The 18,101-nt window shown below is 49.1% G+C and overlaps 1 protein-coding gene across 3 annotated transcripts; it reads left to right on the forward strand.

The window, feature by feature from the left end:
- The first annotated feature begins 970 nt into the window (after nucleotides 1-970).
- LOC102027576 (chromosome unknown open reading frame, human C16orf89) lies at nucleotides 971-11,764 on the forward strand. 3 transcript variants are annotated; one of them, XM_005391253.2, is made up of 8 exons: nucleotides 971-1,220; nucleotides 2,839-2,988; nucleotides 4,036-4,186; nucleotides 5,484-5,601; nucleotides 8,103-8,238; nucleotides 8,831-8,935; nucleotides 9,978-10,064; nucleotides 11,253-11,764. In XM_005391253.2, exons 1-8 carry the CDS (start codon nucleotides 1,013-1,015, stop codon nucleotides 11,480-11,482), a joined length of 1,185 nt encoding a protein of 394 aa, XP_005391310.1. In that variant the 5' UTR covers nucleotides 971-1,012; the 3' UTR covers nucleotides 11,483-11,764. The 3 variants fall into 3 exon arrangements, with proteins under 3 accessions (XP_005391310.1, XP_005391311.1, XP_005391312.1); XM_005391254.2 differs by having other exon boundaries at nucleotides 972-1,220; nucleotides 11,324-11,764; XM_005391255.2 differs by having other exon boundaries at nucleotides 1,097-1,220; nucleotides 2,844-2,988.
- Nucleotides 11,765-18,101: the final 6,337 nt, after the last annotated feature.

Below are 18,101 nucleotides of genomic sequence, written 5' to 3' on the forward strand. Positions count from 1 at the left end.
ACACACACACACACACACACACACACACACACACACACCTAAAAGTCCTGGTAGGGTTTGGGACAGCACACAGGATGTCAGCATTAAAATTTCTATGGAAAGCAGATGTGCCGTGCTGCTATGTGAGATAAATAAGGGCTCTAGGTCTCCATGGTCAAGGTGGCAGCCACATGTGCCTGAGGAGCCCTGAAATGTGCCCAGCCCTGAAATGTGCTGTGAGTGTAAAATGCTCGCCCAATTTAAAAAACTCGCAGTTTTTTCCCTCACCGTGGGAGAAAACAATGTAATATGAAAAATTAATCATCTTTTGACTGATTACATATTGAATGATATTGGCTATATTGGGGTCAAAGAAGATACTTAATTTCACCTACTTTTTTGTGATACCGGGGCACTCTATCACTGAGTTGTACTCCCAGCCCTCTTTTTTTTTTATTTTGAGACAGAGTCTCACTAAATTGCCCAGGTGAGACTCGTATGTGTGACCCTCCTGCCTCAGCCTCTCTTGGTACTGGGATTACAAGTATTGTTGCTTTTTTGCAATGTGGCTAGTAGAAAATTTTGAAAAGCCCAGATGGCTCACCTATGTGACTTAATTCCATTTCCACTGGATAGTGGCCCTCCGAGGAAGATAGAGAGATGTGGCCACGAGTGAGTTTGCTCCCAACTTCTTTTCCAACAGACTTTGCTTTTCAGGGCTTTTGTATTCTGAGTTGCAGGTGACATTTCCCAATCAATCATGGAGAATCTGGGACCAGAAGGACAAGGTGAGTTTCTCTCCCCACTGGGCAGCTGGCGGGCTCCATGTCCAGGACTGGTTCTGGCTATGACCACCCCCAAGCCTTCTGTCCCCTGCAGCCACCTTGCCCAGAGCTCTCTGCCCAGGCCAGGCAGGCTACTGGTGAGCCCTGCCAGGCCCGCAGGAAAGGGGATGGGCAGAGGGCAGGTCGAGGCACCTGGCAGAGAGCTCCCAGTGCTACAGGATGTGATCAGTGTAACCGGAAAGTCAGTCATGGCCAGGCTAGGGCTGGCACTCTCTCTCCTACTGCTGTCCTCGCTGTCGCTGCAGGCCTCCTCACTGTCACAGCTGGACGACACAGAGGGCAAGGCCACCCTCGCAGGCCTGATCCTGTCTGCACTGGAGAGAGCTACCACATTCCTGGAAGAGCGGCTGCCTGAAATCAACCTGGATGGGGTGGTGGGGTTTCAGGTGCTGGAAGGTGAGTTTGCCTGTGGCCCGGCTGGCCACTGGGGAAACCAGTTCTTGGCCATGGCCCCGGCCCCACTCTGACCCCTGGGACCTGACAATCTCCTGGCATCAGAACAGGCTGCTTTGGCTCTGAGGAAAGGGAGGAGGGGGCTGCATTTCCTGATGTGTAGGGCTTAGCCAGCTGTTATCAAAGGTTTTAGAAGTAGGAAGGATTTAAAGGCAACATGAGAAAAGATTTGAAAATTATATTCTTAGAAGGAAGTGATCCACTTGACAGTGGCCATCTGACACGCCATGACCGAGGAGCAGAGGGAGCCCTTTCAGCGGGTATTTATGGGAAGGCTGCTCCTCCTGCGTAAGTGTAGCTGGGAACAATACCGAAACCCTGAGTTCCTACCTGGTTTCCTCCACAGCCAGCCCAAGGCACTCGAAGGTCCTGAGAACAGGGCTCAGAGTTTGTTTAGCCTTGACAGATGGAAGGTCCTTAAAGAGTGGGCTGGAGACAGGCCAAGGCAGACTGGAGACATGCACACGTGTTCAAGGAGCCATTTCCTGCAGGCCATACTCACCAAAGTGACAGAGACCTCATATTTTTTTTGAGGTACTGGGGGTTAAAACCAGGGACTTTACACTAAACTACATCCCAGCCCTTTTTATTTTTTATTTTGAGACAAGTTCTCTCTAAATTACTAAATTGCTCAGATTGGGCTCAAACTTGTGATCCTCCCAACTCAGCCACCAAACGTGCTGGAATTACAGATATGCATCACCACGCCCTGCTCAGAGACCCTTTCTTGGTGTCAGCCCGGGCTTGGTCAGTGGGTATCTCTGTCTATCTCCTTGCAGCCACACAGCCACCCCATGTCCTCTCCACATCTCTGCTCTTCCAGGTAACATCCTGGAGAGCACCAGGATCCTGCCCCACCCTCCTGCTCTGCTCTAGGCCAGGACTAGGGGGAGGCCAGGGGCATACCAGGGTCCCCTTCACTTAACCCATTCCCATCTCAAGCCCCTCTAGAAATGACTGACAGTCACAATCCCCAGAGCCAGCTTCCCAACTAGGAACAGCAGACACCGAGTCACAGGCCCACAATACTTTCAGGGATTCATACAAACGCTGTAGGTGGTAGATGAGTGGGCACCCACTTCCAGAGCAGAGGATTCCTCCAGCTGCCTCCAGCAGCGTTGAAGCTCTCCCTCATCCTCCCCATGGACGGCAGACCCCAAGTCTCTGCAGTTAATACTAAAGGCCACGTCTTATCAAGGGCTTGCTTTGTGCAGTGGGTAATGCTAACTCTTCACACATCAGCTCTTTTAGTCCTTACAAAGTCAGACCAGAGAAATATTGACTCACTGTCCTCCTTTTACAAAAAAAGGTGGAAATGGAGAAAAACTAGATGACTTCCTCTGGTCTCCCAACCAAAAAGTATCAGAGCCAGGACTTGATCCCCGGCCCACCTGCAGATATTAAGCTCTTACCTCCACCTTCTACCACCCTGACCCCCACCCTGACCAGGCCACAAAGGCCTGGTTTCCAGCCAGCTCAGGGAATCCTCACGGGCCTTGTGCAGGGAAGGCAGAGGAGCTCTTGGCCAGACAGCTAGTGATCGATGATCTCTGCTCCCCAGTGCAGCTCCGAGGTGCACAGGAGGTGTGGGCGTTGGACCCGCTGCTGCAACCACTGAGTCTGCGTACTGGGCAACTGGCTGACAAGCTGGCCCCTCTCCTCCACAGATCCATCACCTACCTGAATCTCAGTGATCCTGATTACCTAAGAGGTAACCATGGGGCAGGGGCATTGCTTCGGGGATGTCACTGAAGACCCTGGCACAGGCTCCTCTTAGAGTGAGGCAGAATGGGGTGGTCCACACCTGTCTCCTGCCAGCCCAGCAAGTTACCCCCTGGAATGCTGGTCATCCCTGACTCCAATCACAATGACCTGTCCCACCCACACGGAGGGACAAACAGGATGTCTCCCACCACCCACTGCTAGGGGACCTCCTTCCTGGACCATAGGGGCAGATCTGGTCTGACCCTTCCTGAGGATGGCATATCTAAAAGGCAGGTCACCTCCTTGCACAGCAAACCTTAGTATCATGCCAGCATCTGTCCTGTGCCTTCTAATGCAGAGCATCTGTCTCCTCACCAGCTCGAGGGACCCTACAGAAGCTCCTATTCTACGATCCTGGCCTGAATTGGTATACACAGAACAGCAGCACCTCACAAGGCTCCAGTCCTGTCTCTGGGGTTCACAACAGACATGGGGGGGTCATGAGCTACTGCACACCTCATTCTCAGACTGAAGCCCCACCTCTGTGGCCCACCCTGTCCTTTCTCCTTCTCTGCAGCAGAGGTCCCCACCCTCACCTGACCTTTATACACACCCAGAAGTGAGGACTGTCCCCATCCTACAGACAAGAGAATGGGACTGGTAGAGTAAGAAACCCCTTGCCAGGCATATATACTGGGAGCACTGCGCTGTAAAACAAGACCCAGTGGGTCTTTGGTCCCTTTCATGGGTCTCAAACTTCTGTGGGATGCAGCAGATATAGTCACAGCCTGTCCTAACACTGTCCCTAACTGGCTAGGGAAAAACTCTTCTGGTTTTTTGTTTGGTTTTTGTTTTTGAAGAAATGGAGTTTCTGGAGTGTTTCAGTCCCCACCACCACCAGCCAAGAAGCTGGGCTGGGAGCTGGGCAGGGCAGCCATGGTGGGGTGAGCTCAGTTCCTTGGCTGAGCTTAGGGGACTTTCCCTGCCCCAGCTCACCACAGCTCCAGGTCATTTTTCGAACTTCCCCACACCACCTGCTTTTCCCCTCTTCCAGAGTTCCAGCCAAGCCTGCAGCCCGGGTTTTGGAAGCTGCCCCACACCTGGACCCACACCAACACCTCCCTAGTCTATCCCTGGCCTGAGCTCCAGGACTCTTTCTCAGAGGACAGCAGCGATGCGTGCCTGGTACTGCTGTTGGGAACAGGGTAAGCCCCAATTTCCTGGTTTACTGGAACCCCAGATTGTTTTCTCCTGCCCTGCTTGACCTCCAAGCCCTCAGGGCCACCTCCAGGCGTCTGTACAGAAGCAGACACAACTTCCAGGAAGGTGCCTGGCCTTCCTCTCCCACCCCATTCTAGTCCTGTCTGAACTCCCCAGCTCAAGCTGCCTCAGCTTCCCCTGGCTCCAGGACAAAGCCCCAGTCCTGCAGCCTTCCGAGGCCCTGGCCACCCTGATCCCATCCCTGGGGCCTCTGTCCCCACTATCCTCATCCCCAGCAAACCCTTGCTCCTCCCACCTGGCCACCCCATACCCATTCACCCCTGAGACTGTGACAGCTCACTGCCTGGGCCAGCTCCAGCATGCTGCCCCCAGATCCGCCCCCCAAACAAGGTGGCCTCTCACCTGTCATACAGCCCTGTCATACAGGCATGACACTGTCATACACCTCTGGAACCCCAACAGGGCTGTGAGTCCAGAAATGCAGGACTGAGCCCAGCTTATTCCCCACTTTATTCCGCAGTTGGGTGGGCTTGGGTAGGGCCAGGTCAGCCCCACGCAGGGCCTAGGGAGGAATGGGCAACAGGTCCTGTCCTCTCCACCCTTCAGAGAGGAGTCTGGGCCAGACCACAGCTGAGCCCCCAAGGGGCTGTGCTCCAGTGAGAGGCTCCCTTGCTGAGCTCTTTTTGTGGAAGAGGTTTGGCAGCGAAGGAATGGGCACGTGGGGCCCAGACCCCCAAGCTGTCTGGGTTCAGAAGTCTGCTGTTTGGGACAGAGGTGGGAAAGATGACATTTGTGAGTCACAGGCTCTGGTGGCTTCCCAAGCGCAGGACAGCTCCAGTGTCATCTCTCCAGAGCTGGGAGTGCTGATTTAGCAAAGCAGTTCACGGGAAATTTGTTTTGTTTTGCTTTGCTTTGTTTTTTGTTTTGTTATTTTGTTTTGCAATACTGGGGATTGAATCCAAGGCTTTACACTGAGCTACTTCCCTAACCCTTCTTATTTTGAGACAGGGTTTCAATAAGTTGCACAGGCTGGACACATGCTGGGCTCGAATGTACATTTGCTTGTTTGCTCGCTTGCTAAGGTTACAGGTGTGCATCTCAGGCCCAGCTGGGCTCAAACTTTTGATCCTCCTGCCTCAGCCTTCCAGAGAAAATACCTATACTTTATTTGGCAGCACTTGTCCCCAGCATGGAGCCTATAGAGGAGGGGTGGATCACAATCTGGGCAGAGAGGCTGGGCCTGGAGCACCATCCTCAACACCCTGGCATGGCTTCCCCCAGGAACACCAGCAGCCAGCCTTGTGGGCTCTCAGACTTCTGCAGAACGCTCATGACCAAGCCTGGCTGCTCCGGTTATTGCCTGTCCCACCAGCTGCTTTTCTTCCTCTGGGCCAGAATGGTGAGTACCCGGTAGGAAAGACAGGGGAAGGTTAAAAGGACTCCTGGCAGTGTAGTTCTATCTGATGCACACCAGGAAATCAAGTGGTATTTTGTATTTGTGCTTCAGCCATCAAGAGGGAAAAGTGAGAGAAAATTTGATATAACTGAGCTGATTAAATTGCAAATGAGGAAGATAGGATTAGGGATTCTGTTGGACTGGCCAGATAACTTTGCTGCTGAGCTGGATGGTAGGGCATCAGAAAAACAGAGGAAGCAGGAAGAAGCACTCAGCCAACCACAGATGAGCGTAAAAGAACTTGGAACAAAGTTAGCGGGTAGCTACTTGTAGGAGACCAAGCCACGCCCACAGCGATGGTAATGACAGCAGTGCTGTCTTTAAATGGAGACAGCCGGGACAGAGGGAGCTGGGAGAAGCAGCAGCCTGGCTGTCCTTGTTGGTGGGGTGACGATTTCTATGGTAAAATGACACAAAGTAACGATTTGAAATACGGAAGATGGTAAGCTTTATATTCACTTATTTGTTTTAGCCTCATTTTAAAAAACAAATTGAACTTGTTGGGCAAAGCGGGGCGGGGGGGCGGTTAAAGTTGCGGGCCCCAAGGTTGCAGGAAGAAAACTGCGCGGTACCCAGCCCCTGGCTTTCCTAGTGGCGCAGCCACCTCGGGGCACAGCATCCCCATCCTGAGGAGCCAAGGTGGGGCGGCTACTGTTCTGGGTCAGGTCTGGGCGATGGTCTGTCCTTGGAGGTCCAGGAACTGAAGCCAGGGGGCAGAGGTGTACCCAGCCCTACCCCGCCCCGCCTACCCAATCCCCCCCCCCTACTCCACACCCACCTACCCCACTCCACCTATCCCACCCCACCTATCCCACACCCAACTCTCTTTCAAATCTCAGGATGATGATGATGATGATGTTAAAACTACACATTTTTATGGGGCTGGGGGCATAGCTCAGTGGTAGTGTATGCTTAGCATGTGGGAAGGTCTGGGTTTGATCCCTAGCCCTGGAAAAGAAGTACATAAATATATTTACAAGGTGGGTTCTTGTAGCAGGAGGGATGAGGGGAAAATAAATAAACAAACAAATAAATACATTCATTTGATCTCATGATTTCTATGCCAAAAATGCTATTCAGAGATCAGAAATTTTTGCTTCACAGGGTTTTTTTAAATTACTGTTTATGCTGGGCATAGTGGCACATGCCCATAATCCCAGCACTCTGGAGGCTCAGGCAGGAGGATCTTTGTGAGTTCAACTAGCCTGGACTACAAAGTGAGCTCAAGGCCAGTCTGAACTACATAGAGAGATGCTGTCTCAAAAAGACAAAAAAATATAAAAATTAATAAATAAATACTGTGTATTTGCTGAGATAGACCAATGTTTCTAAAAATATAATTAAAAAACTAAATTATGTTTACAAGGTGTAATTGAAATATAGGGTAAATGTCTACATTTTTTAATGTACTACAATACAAGATGTATCACCATTAATCCCCTTCAAAATGCTCCCCCTCATTTCAAACACACTTATCCATCATTCTTACCACTTTCTGAAGTGGTTCCTGAGGCCCCCTTTCGTGTCTTTAGCTGTGCTCTTGTGGCTTTCTCACTGTACTGGATTAATTCAAGACGTTGATCTTTTGTGGTCATTTTGACTTTGGAGAAGAGCCGGAAGTTGCAGGGTACCAGACCTGGTGAGTAAGGTGGGTGAAGACACATGGTAATGTTTTCATAAGCCTGCCTTTGCCTTGGATGGCGCGCAGCAGGGTATTCATCATACTTTTGATTGCACCATGTAAAGACACCCACAAAAGAGGGCTCCCAGAACGGCTTCAGAAAGTGGTAAAAACAATGAGATGTGTTTTGGAAGCAAGAGGGGCATTTAGAGGAGGATTCGTGGCAATATGTCTTTATTATAATAAATTTTAAAAATTTAAATATTTACCATGAATTTTGATCACCTCATGTATATTTATTCATATCAAAAACTTGTGCTCTAGTCTAAAAATCTTATTCAGAGGCTAGGAGTCCTTCATTTGATGGAATTCTTAAAATTACTATTTCCTTGTACGCTGCAACAGACCAGTATTTTTGTAAACATAATAAAAACCAAATTACAAACTGAATTATTATGTTCACTATTCAACAGGTCAAAGGTTACTCTGACCATTGCTGCTATATCCTGTCCTCAATGCCTGTTCTTTTCCATCAGGGGGTAGGGATTAACCAGGTCTAAAACCTGCACTTGGAGTAGCACTGGAGCCAGAGCAAGGTTGGCCCTCGGTGGGGACAGAAATGCTCATGCAGGCAGTTACAGAGCTGGGCCGTCATGCCAAGTCAGAACTTGAACCCAGCTCTTCCTGATCCCCAGGGATGGAGCAAGCTGGGAGTGTGCGCGGGAAGAACTCTTGGGGAAGGAGAGACCTGCCCCAACACAGCCCATGCAAGACTTTCTCAGACTACAGGTGTCTCTCTTGTCTGTGGGTGTTTGTCCCCCAGAAAGGATGCGTGCAGGGACTGTTCAGCCAGAGCCAGCACTACATCAGCGTCTTCTGTGCCAACATGATGGACCTGAACCGGAATGCTGAGGCCATCAGATATGCCTCCCCCATCCAGGACCTGTTCATGGAAAACAGTATGCCTGGCCTTCTGACCTTGGGCCAAAGCAACAGGGTGTTCGTGATTGAGGCAAACACACACACACACACATGATTGAGGCAAAGTGGAGTTGCCAGATTAAGCACATAAAACTACAGAGTGCTCAGTTGAACCTGAACTTCAGATAAGTAATGAATAAAATCTTAGTTTAAGTACATCCTATACAATGTATGTGCTCAGCATGGGATAAGTTTACACTAAAATTTTATTTGTTGCTTGTCAGAAACTCAAATATAACTGAACGTCCTATATTTACCTGTCACTGTGTGACTGTGCCCTCAAAGGCTGATGCAGGGATGGACTTCTGGACAGGCTAACAAGCTGACTGGCAGACAAACCCCCACAGCCTTAGAGAAGAGGCAGAAAGAGAGCCCTAGGGGCTGCTCCTTGCCTGTGATGAGGGCTCTAAGTGGGAGGCAGGACACAGCCTGGGAGCCCCAGTTGCTAAGGTGGAGTCTCCTTCCAGCCCCAGGCAGGAGAAGACAGGTGGCACCATGGTGGCCCCAGGGAGGGGAGGAGGTGGACCTGGGGGAACAGGTCTACAGACGGTCCCCTGGGTTTGCTTACAGTCATGTTCTGTGGCATTGCTGGCTTCTCTGACTTCTACAAGCTCCGGTGGCTGGAGGCCATTCTCAGCTGGCAGAAGCCACAAGAAGGATGCTTCGGAGTGCCTGGTAAGCTTCGCCTCTGCCCTGGCTGTGGGAGGAGGGAAAACACACTGGTGTGAGGTACAAAAGAGATGTGCGATATGTACATGCAAGCATGTGCACCCAAACACACACACACACACACACACACACACACACACAGTAGGAAAGGCTCACAGCTTTTGGAGCCAACCCTTTTCAGAATGAAAGGCAGCCCTGTCAGGAGATTAGAGCCCCTAAAACTGCATTAACAAATTCATTCATTCAACAAGCATTTATTCAGCACCTACTAGAGCACCAGACACTGTCTATGCTATGAGGGAAGCCAGGCCTGAGGGAAACAGGCAGAGATCCCTAAACAAACCAGTAAGCAAAATAATGACAAAGTTCTGGCAAGAGGTGAGAAGGACACAACAGGCTAAGAAGGATAAGAACACAGGGAAAAGTTCTTCAGGTGCAGTGATCAGGGAAGACCTCTGCAGGGAGGTGACGAAGAAGGTGGAGAGGTGCAAGCCGTACCTTGCCAGCCACAAGACCCTTGCCAGTTGGTCATCTTTGGAGAAAGTCACTTTACTCTCTGAGCCTCAATTTCCCCACCTTTAATGAGGGGCCACTATCCTAAGTGTGAGGGGGAACAGACAGCACACAGGACACTGCCTGGCCCACGCCAGGTGCAAGGCAGGCTCCCTGGAAATAAATTCTGGGATCTTCAGTGGGACACTTGGGTCCTCAAAGAAGCAAATGCAGTGGTTTTGAGATCAGTTTATGGAATGAAGATTCTCAGGCTTGCCAGACCTCAGGAAAGGGAGTTGGATGGGGCGGGGACTTGCATCCTCCCACCCTGCTCCAGCACCTCTGGTACAGGTGATTTGGGAACACACTCTGAAAAACCATGAGTAGATGACAAATGTAAGCCACGTGGAAGGAACCGCAGACAGATGTGGGAGAAAACTTCTAGAGTAGCCTCAGCATTTCAGAGAAGACCTGCATTCCTTGTGGTGTCTGGAGAGGAACAGATTTTATCAAGCACAATTTAAAGATCATGAGTTCATCTTCTGCTCTTCTCCAGCTGCTGGGGGTGAAGTGAGACCTGCAGGCCCTCTGTACCAACAGCATGTTCTCAGAAGAGTCAAGAGGCGAGAAAAACAATTCACAGGTAACAAAAATGCCCAAGGGAACTGGGGCCTGTAATCCCAGAAGTCTGGGAGACTGAGGCAGGAGAATTGTAAGCTCCAGCTCAACCTGAGTGACTAAGGGAGACCCTGTCTCAAAATAAAAAGGGCTAGGGATGTAGCTCAGTGCAAAGGCCCTGAGTTCAATCCCCAGTACCACAAAACGGATGGGGAGGGCTCTTGGCATGAAACCAAGACATTTTGGAAAGCCAAGTCCTGCGCCTATTCCTTCTCTTCTGATACAGTGGGTGCCCCTCTGTCACTGAAGGACAAGGTCCCAAGGCTTTCATGTTTGCGGGCTAGAGGGAAGCATCCTCTCAAACAGTTCAGAGGGACAGAGGCCTCTGTTCAGACAGCTAGGCTCAGAGGAACACAGAAGTTTCAGTGAGGTGTGGAACAGTGCAGAGATAACCTGCTCGCTGGGAGCCGGGTCAGGGACTAGAACCTGCATCAGGAACTTCACAGAGGGAACTTAATGTAGGGAATGTGCCTTAGGAGGCTGGACAACCTGAAAAGAAAAATGGGAAACCCAGATCCTGACATTGCAAGGGGCCCTAGGGAAACAGAGGTGAGCAGAGCCTAGCTTCTTCTCTCATCTGGCACCGCCTCCTGTTTGACAGACCTTGGCAGATGCCTAAACCAAGGGCCCTGGAAGCATTCTTTGGAGGGGTCCACATGCAGCATTTGGAGCAAGGAAAGGCAGGGAGAGGCCAAGGAGCTGATGGGCAAGTTGTATGAACAGTCCCAGGAGACCCCAGGCTGCCCCTATTTACACCTTCTGTCTGGGGCCATGAGGAAGAGTGTCCCTTATGCCCCCAAGTGTCCTGCTCTGATGAGACACTGCACAGTCGGCCAGGCAATGCAGAGAAATCAAGTGTAGGACATGGTCACATGGGGAAGGAAAGGAACCATGTAGAAGAAAGGGAGAGAGAGAGAGGCAGGCAGGGATATGAAAGGGAGAATAGACTCTGGTTTCCATTTTTTATAAATAAAAAGTAAATGAGCACATTGCAGAAGCAGGAAGGGCCATGGAACAGCCAGTTCACAGAGCAAGCATCCCACATGCTTTAGCAAATGATTCCAGCAAGGCAGGTCCACACAGCACTGAAGCACCCACATGGCACTGGGCAGGTTGCCCTGATGACACTGGAAAAGCATTTTCTTTCCAATAGGTGAGATGGCTTGTTTTGAAGACGGGGCTGAAGTTGCCAAGTCAGCACTCACCAGGTTCTCTCCCCTCCAGATGGCTGTTCCAGCCACAGCACCGCCACAGCAGTTGCAGCCCTGGGTGGCTTCCTTTACCTCCTGGCAGATCAGCCGCTGGTGCACGAGAGCGTCGTCCGTCCACACCATCACGTGGCTCCATGACTGCTTCCCCTTTAGATCTTTTTCTGTAGCATAAAATGCCTCCTCAGCCAGCATACTTCAGTTTCTTAGTTGCCCAGCTCATAGTTCAGGTTAGTTCCTGTTACTTTTGTTTCTTAGAAATTGCTGGTCCCTCTGATGCATTCCTGGTCACTAGGATGCTCATTGTATAAACCAATCCTCAATTGAGAAGCCATTCTGCCTCTGTACTTCCTGCTTGTTTATCCAATGTAAGCCCTAGACCACCAGAGATCAGGGCCTGATATTTTGGGAGTGATCCTGATCAGTGCCCATCGACATAAACAAATCTGCCCCCAAATTCTGGGTGTTGTTTTGGTGTTTCTGCTTGCCATTGCACTTCCTCCAGTTCTGGGGCCCAGGTTACACCCCTGGGAGGAGGCAGCAGAAGAAAGAGACCAGCAGGCACCCCACATCACATCAGGCTGTTTGGAGACCCCAAGCAGGCAGGGCCCGAAGGGTGGCTGGGGTGAGCAGATGAATGAACACGCATAGCACACAGTCAGTTGGGAATTGGGACTTGTCTCTCAGCCCTTGAATGACCTTGGACAACCCCTATTTTTGTTTCAAGCCCCTAAAGTCACTGAACACACATTTTACAGACCCACTGTCTTAGTCTGTTTCCTCCAGCCAAAACAGAACACCACAGACCAGAACACCACTACTCCTCTCTCAGTAGCAGAAATTGACAGTACAGTCTATACAGCTGATTCTGGATACCAGGAAGACCAAAAGTGTGGCACAGCATCCACCAAGAGCCCTTGTGCCATGATGGGAAGGACAAGTGAGCAGTCAATAGACAGAGAGAGGGCAAGAAGGGACTAACCTTATACCAGACCTGCTCTCATGATAATCAGCCCACTCTGGAGATAATGGCATAAATCCATTCCAAAATGCAGAGTCCCCATGGCCCAATTACCTCTCTTGTGTCTCACCTTTTTCCAACTGTGAACTGAGGATCAAACGTGAGGATGATCCACCAATGAGCTAAATCTCCAGCCTCCCTTTTTTCAGAGTCCTCCCAAGTTTCCTAGGCTGTCCTCAAACTTGTGATACTCCTGCTTCAGCCTCCCAAGTAGCTGGGATTCCAGATGTGCACCACTGCACCTGGCCAGATCCCACCTCTTAATACTGTTACAGCAACAATTAAATTGCAACATGAGTTTTGGAGGGGTCTTTCAAACCACAGCACCCACACACAAGCCTTAAAGGCTGTTTGCTCCAATGTCAACTACTACATCCTGGCCAGTGGGGTAAGTAACGTTCTCTAAGAACAGACTGAGTCATGAGCTGGAACCCAAGAGCACTGTGAGAGACAACACACGCTGCTTTTCATGTCCTGTGCAGAGGCTACGATATCAAAGCATGTCATGGTCACATCATCTTAAGGAGGCAGTGTAACATAGTAGTTAGTGATGCGGCTCTGTGCTCGGAGTGACTGGATTCAGACCCCAGCACTGTGTCCTTGGGCAAAGCCACTGACTTCTCAGTGATTCATTTCCTCCTCAGTAACAGAGATGACAGCACCTACCTCAATATTACCTCCACTGCTGGGAGGATTATGTTCGCAGCATCTGTCACATAGTGAGTCCCAGGCAAGCACTGCCTGCTGCCACAAGCTGCTAATGTCACATAACAGGGCATATCCCAAAACAGCAGGAGGGGCATCTGGCTCCTCAGGGTTCTTGAATTCTCAGCTCACTGTTCTGCAGCATTAAGTCATCTGAACACTGGTTCAGCACTTGGGAAAAAGCCTTCCAGAAACTTCTCATAGGTCCAGCTGCTGTCTGTGGTGCTATGACAGGGGGCATGCGCACAGGTGTGCAGAGTAGAGAACTGGGTGGGAAGGACATTGCGAGCAGGCCCCGATTTGCCTCTAGGTGGGTAACAGCTGCAGCTTATCTGCTGTGTGTCGTACCTCAGCTCGCTGAGTTGTACCTCAGAGAGTGAATTAAAATGTCCGTTGTGCCTCTGTGCCCAGCTGAACAACCCAAGAGCGCAGGTGGGTGATGGTTCTAAGTCTCTTGTCCAAGAGGTGGTCTCCTCTCTCTAATCCTCCCTACTGTCCCTTGGACACTTTCCCACAATCGCTCCTAAATTGTCAGGCCCAGAGGACATTCCTGGAGTCTGCTGACAGGTTTGATTTGCTTCTGAGGTTGCTGTTTTCTTCGGGGGAATCAAGAGGTAGAATTTAATACCCACTTGGCACTCGGGTTGCTTCAAGGATTTCTTTTGAATTACCTCACAGAGACAGACATACACCTTACAAGAAGTCAACGGAACATAAATGGATTAGTGGGGAATTATGCCCACCCCCATCCTTCCTGAATTTGGGATGGATTAGTCATTGAAGCCTGAGTCAATGCATTCCAGAAGGTTTTAAATTACCAAGCCAGGGCAGGAAGTGGCTATAGGAAAACCTATGTTTACAAGTCACTTTCAAGAAAACACACCTAAACTGGGTGTGGTGGCATGTACTTGTAATCCCAGAACTCTTGGAGGCCAAAACAGGAAGATTGCAAGTTTGAGACCAGCCTAGCAATTTCACAATTTACAAGACCTCGTCTCAAAATAAAAGAAATAAAGCTGGGTGTGGTGGCACACACCTGTGATCCCAGCTCTCGGGAGGCTGAGGCAGAAAGATCTCAGTGAGTTCAAGGCCAGCCCCAGCTACATACTGAGGTCAAAGCTAGCTTGAACTACATAGTGAGATCCTGCCTCGAAAACAAGCTAAAATAAATAGATAAATAAAATTTGGAAAGGGGTGAAGGGGTGTAGATCAACGTGAAGGCCCTGGGTTCAACCCTCAGTATTGAAAAAAATAGAATGTCCAAGTCTTAGCAGGTGTCCTGCTAGAATTCCTAAGAAAGGCTTTGTACAAACAACTTTGGCTTTTCAGACTCCAGGTCAGGCTGGTGTCCCTATTTCAGAACCAAGTTTCTTCTGGGCAGGACAGCAGAAGGAGTGAGAACCAAGGCTTCAAAATGGCCCCTCACCCCAAGCCTGTCCTCCTGCTGCACCTGCCGAGCTCTTCCTACCTGCACACTCTGGGCCGTGTCCCCACATGGGACCTCCTTTCCTCTCTGCTGCCCCAGTCCTTATGGCTTGGAGAATCCTCCATCACCAGGCCTGCAATCTCATTCTCTCTTGGTCATGTTTCCTTGACACTTGCCCTCACCACACCTGCTCCACGTCTGTCTCCCCAGGAAAACCGAAGCACCGTGAGACCAGGTCCTGTTTGCCCTCTTCAGCCCCGTTTCATCAGCACAGAGCACAGATAAAGTGGTCATTTCATTGAACAAACAATGGTAGAATATGGATGAGGATACTAAGAGGGGACAGAAGTGTTCCAGGCTGAGAGCAGATACAACTGAAGGAAACCCCCTGGCTCAGTGAGCTGCTTTGGCTAGAACTGTGAATTTTGGGTTGTTCACACCAAAAGGAGGATTTCCATGGCAACTGTTAGGAGCTTAGAGCAAGTGGGCAAAGATGAGTGAACACTGAAGTGGAGAGAAGGCCAAAGACAGAGCTCACCACAGACTGACCAATCCTAAACCTCCTAGTAAACCTTGAGAGAAGAAAGAGGACTTCTGGAGGCAGGGATACTGACAATTGGTCTGGGCTTAATGGCTGATTATTTTGCACAGCCCAGATACAAAGATCAGAAAAGCATAATTCCAACAAGTCAATATAATTGTGTCAGGCCAGAAAGGAGCAATCACTCTGAATGTGGTTCACTGAAGTAAATTTGGTTAGTTCAGGAATCAGAGCCATTCTTGGGGAACTAGTTGTCCTCTTAAAGCCTCTTGCAATCATAGGTGGGACTTTAGGGAGGCAATTGGATTATGGAGGTATGATAGTCATCAATGGATTAGTCTGCTGATGAGTTTATACCTAAATGTAACATTGAGATGTGGAGCTTGGTTGGAGAAGGTCACTCAAGAGCATGGCCTGGAATGTATGCATCTCTCCCGCTTCCGTTGATCTCTCTCTGCTTCCTTCTGCCATGCCATGAGCTGTGTGTCCTCTTCCATACCACCCTGCCTTGGAGCCAGCCAACTATGAATTGAAACCGTTACAAACTGTGAGCCAAAATAAACCTTTCCTCCTGAGAATTGTGGGTGTCTATTTTCCCACAGAAAATAACAGGACCCATCTGAGGTTCTTAACTGCATTAGTTAACAAACTTAAAGCAGAATTGTGCTCTCCCTGAAAGCTTGAGGAAAAACTTGCATCTGTCCCCAAAGGAAGGGCAGTCACAATTACTCTGCTCCATCCCTCTCTCCCAGCCTCTGGTGGCTGCCAGCAATTTTAGCCTTTGCTTTCTTATAGTTACATCACTTGAGCCACTGCCACACCTCTTCATATGGCCATGTTTCTTCCTCTGTGTGTATGCCTGTCTCTTCTCATGAGGACACCAGTCAAAGTGGATTTAGGATTCATTCTCCAGTATGGAAACCTATTCTTAACTAATTGACTTCATCTTACTAATTAGGTCTACAAAGATCCAGTTTCAAATAAGGTCACACTCTGAAGTTCTGGGGAGGATATGCCTTTGGAAGAACACCATCCAAACCAGCAGGCTGACCTTGATCACACACTGGCTCAAAGAATCTGGGCTCAAACTGGGGCCTGGATGCAAGCACGAGCAGTTCTGCCTGGGAACAGAGAGGTCCTGGCCTAGCCAGCATCCCTGTTGTTCCAATAGCCAGCCAGACTGCAATGGCTCCTGGGTGCCCTGTGCCTTGCATCTATACTCAAACACTGCCTGACCCTGGACCCGCCCCAGGATGAGGGGCCCGGTGAAAAGCAGCATCTCAAAGGAAGCTTGAAGCACGTGCTACAAAATAAAGCGGCTCTTGTGTTTGGGCCCAGCCTTGTGGGCTCACTCAGAAGGGCCAAGGTTCAGAGGAGGCAGGGCTCAGAGGAGTCACAGGTTCAGAGAGGTCCTGGGCTTCCTTTAACCTCTTAGGCATTTTTGGTTTTTGGTTTCTGTTTTGTTTTGTGTGTTTTTGTTTTTGCAGTACTAGGAATTAAGCCTAGGCCCTTTGCTCTGAGTTACATCCTCAGCCTGTTTATTTTTTGAGACAGGGTCTTGCTAAATTGCCCAATCTGTCCTTGAACTTGTGATCCTGTATGTCAGCCTCTGGAATAGCTGGAATTACAGGCTTATACCACCATGCCTAGCCCTAGTTTTGCTTCTTTTGTTTTTGTGTTGTTTTTAGCATATCCGTGTTTCCATTCTTCATAAAGTCCCATAAATTGACAGGCCTGTCTGTTTTTTAAACATCAAGATTATAGCCAGGAGTGGTGGCACATGTCTGTAATCCCAGCACTAATGAGTCTGAAGCAGGAGGACAACCTGGGCTACATAATCGACTTCAAAGGCAGCCTACACTACATGCTGAGACCCTGTCTCAAAACAAAAAAAAAAAAAAAAAAAAAAAAGATAAAAACAAAATGTCAAGATTTAAAAGACAAAGCCTGAAGAAGTGCTCTAGGTTAAGGGAGACCAAAAAAATATGACAATTAAATGCTACTGCTGGATGGGATACTGGGTTGATGGTGAGGGGACCGATAAAAAGCACATTATACATTTTAGAGACAATTGGCAAAATCTGAAGGTGAACTGTGGATTAGATAATACAACTATTGTCAATAAAAAGGGTCCTGATGTCACAGGAAAGTGACTCCCAACCTATTAGACATCAGATGTGCCACATTTGTCTTTTAATAATCAAAGAATGGATAGGAGGATAAAGAAGGTTAAGAGTTGGAAAAGTTTATTAAGAAGAAAGCTCCTGAGAGACAGGAGGGGTCCCCAAAGTGGGTTACCACTGAGGCTCTTTGGGTGTTTTTATACACAAAAATGACCACATGAGAGACCATCTGTGCCAAGCTGAGGCAACCTATCATGTTAAAGTATAGCAGCTTAGCTATATTGATCTAATAAGGAAGCAAGGAACATAACCAGGGTACATGGTGGGCCTTACTAATTTTAGCTTACCTGTAACTTCTAATTTAGAAAGATCAAAGGCATTTCAGGGATAGGATAGGAGTCTGGCTCAGGATGTTCTGGTCACCCCACTATGCATCTGACACCTTATCTAGGCTCCCTGGATCAGGTGGTAGTGATTACGTACAATCTCAAGCTGCTGGGTATCCCTCGGGAAGGCTGCAGGCCTGGCTCTTTTCTTCCAATTCGTCTCCAGCCACAATTTTGATGTCTCATCTTCTGCACTAACGCCTTCTAGGGCTTGGTCCCTCTCTGACTGCCTGTTAATTTCTACCGAACTTAAAGGTCTATAATTTTACTTGTCCTGCGTTATGTAAGAAAATACCCGTCTTCAAAAATCACATTGAAGTACTAAGGTAAAGGGGTAAGTCTGCAACTAGGCTGCAATCAGTTCAAGAAAAAAAAAGTTTATGAATAAAGTACATATGCTAAACCAAGTGTAAACAATTGGTAAACATGAGTAAGAACAGAATTCTACCGTTGCACCTTTCTCTAAATTTGAAATTACATCAAGATAAAGTTACCACCAACCAGTCCTCAGCCCCTCCCAAAATCTCTTTTGGAGGAGTGATCTCGCGATAGCCTTGGGAGATCAAGGCTGCCAGGGACAGATATGGAGTCA

Source organism: Chinchilla lanigera, unplaced genomic scaffold (assembly GCF_000276665.1).
Source record: "Chinchilla lanigera isolate Chin_1 unplaced genomic scaffold, ChiLan1.0 scaffold00041, whole genome shotgun sequence".
Lineage (NCBI taxonomy): Eukaryota > Metazoa > Chordata > Mammalia > Rodentia > Chinchillidae > Chinchilla > Chinchilla lanigera.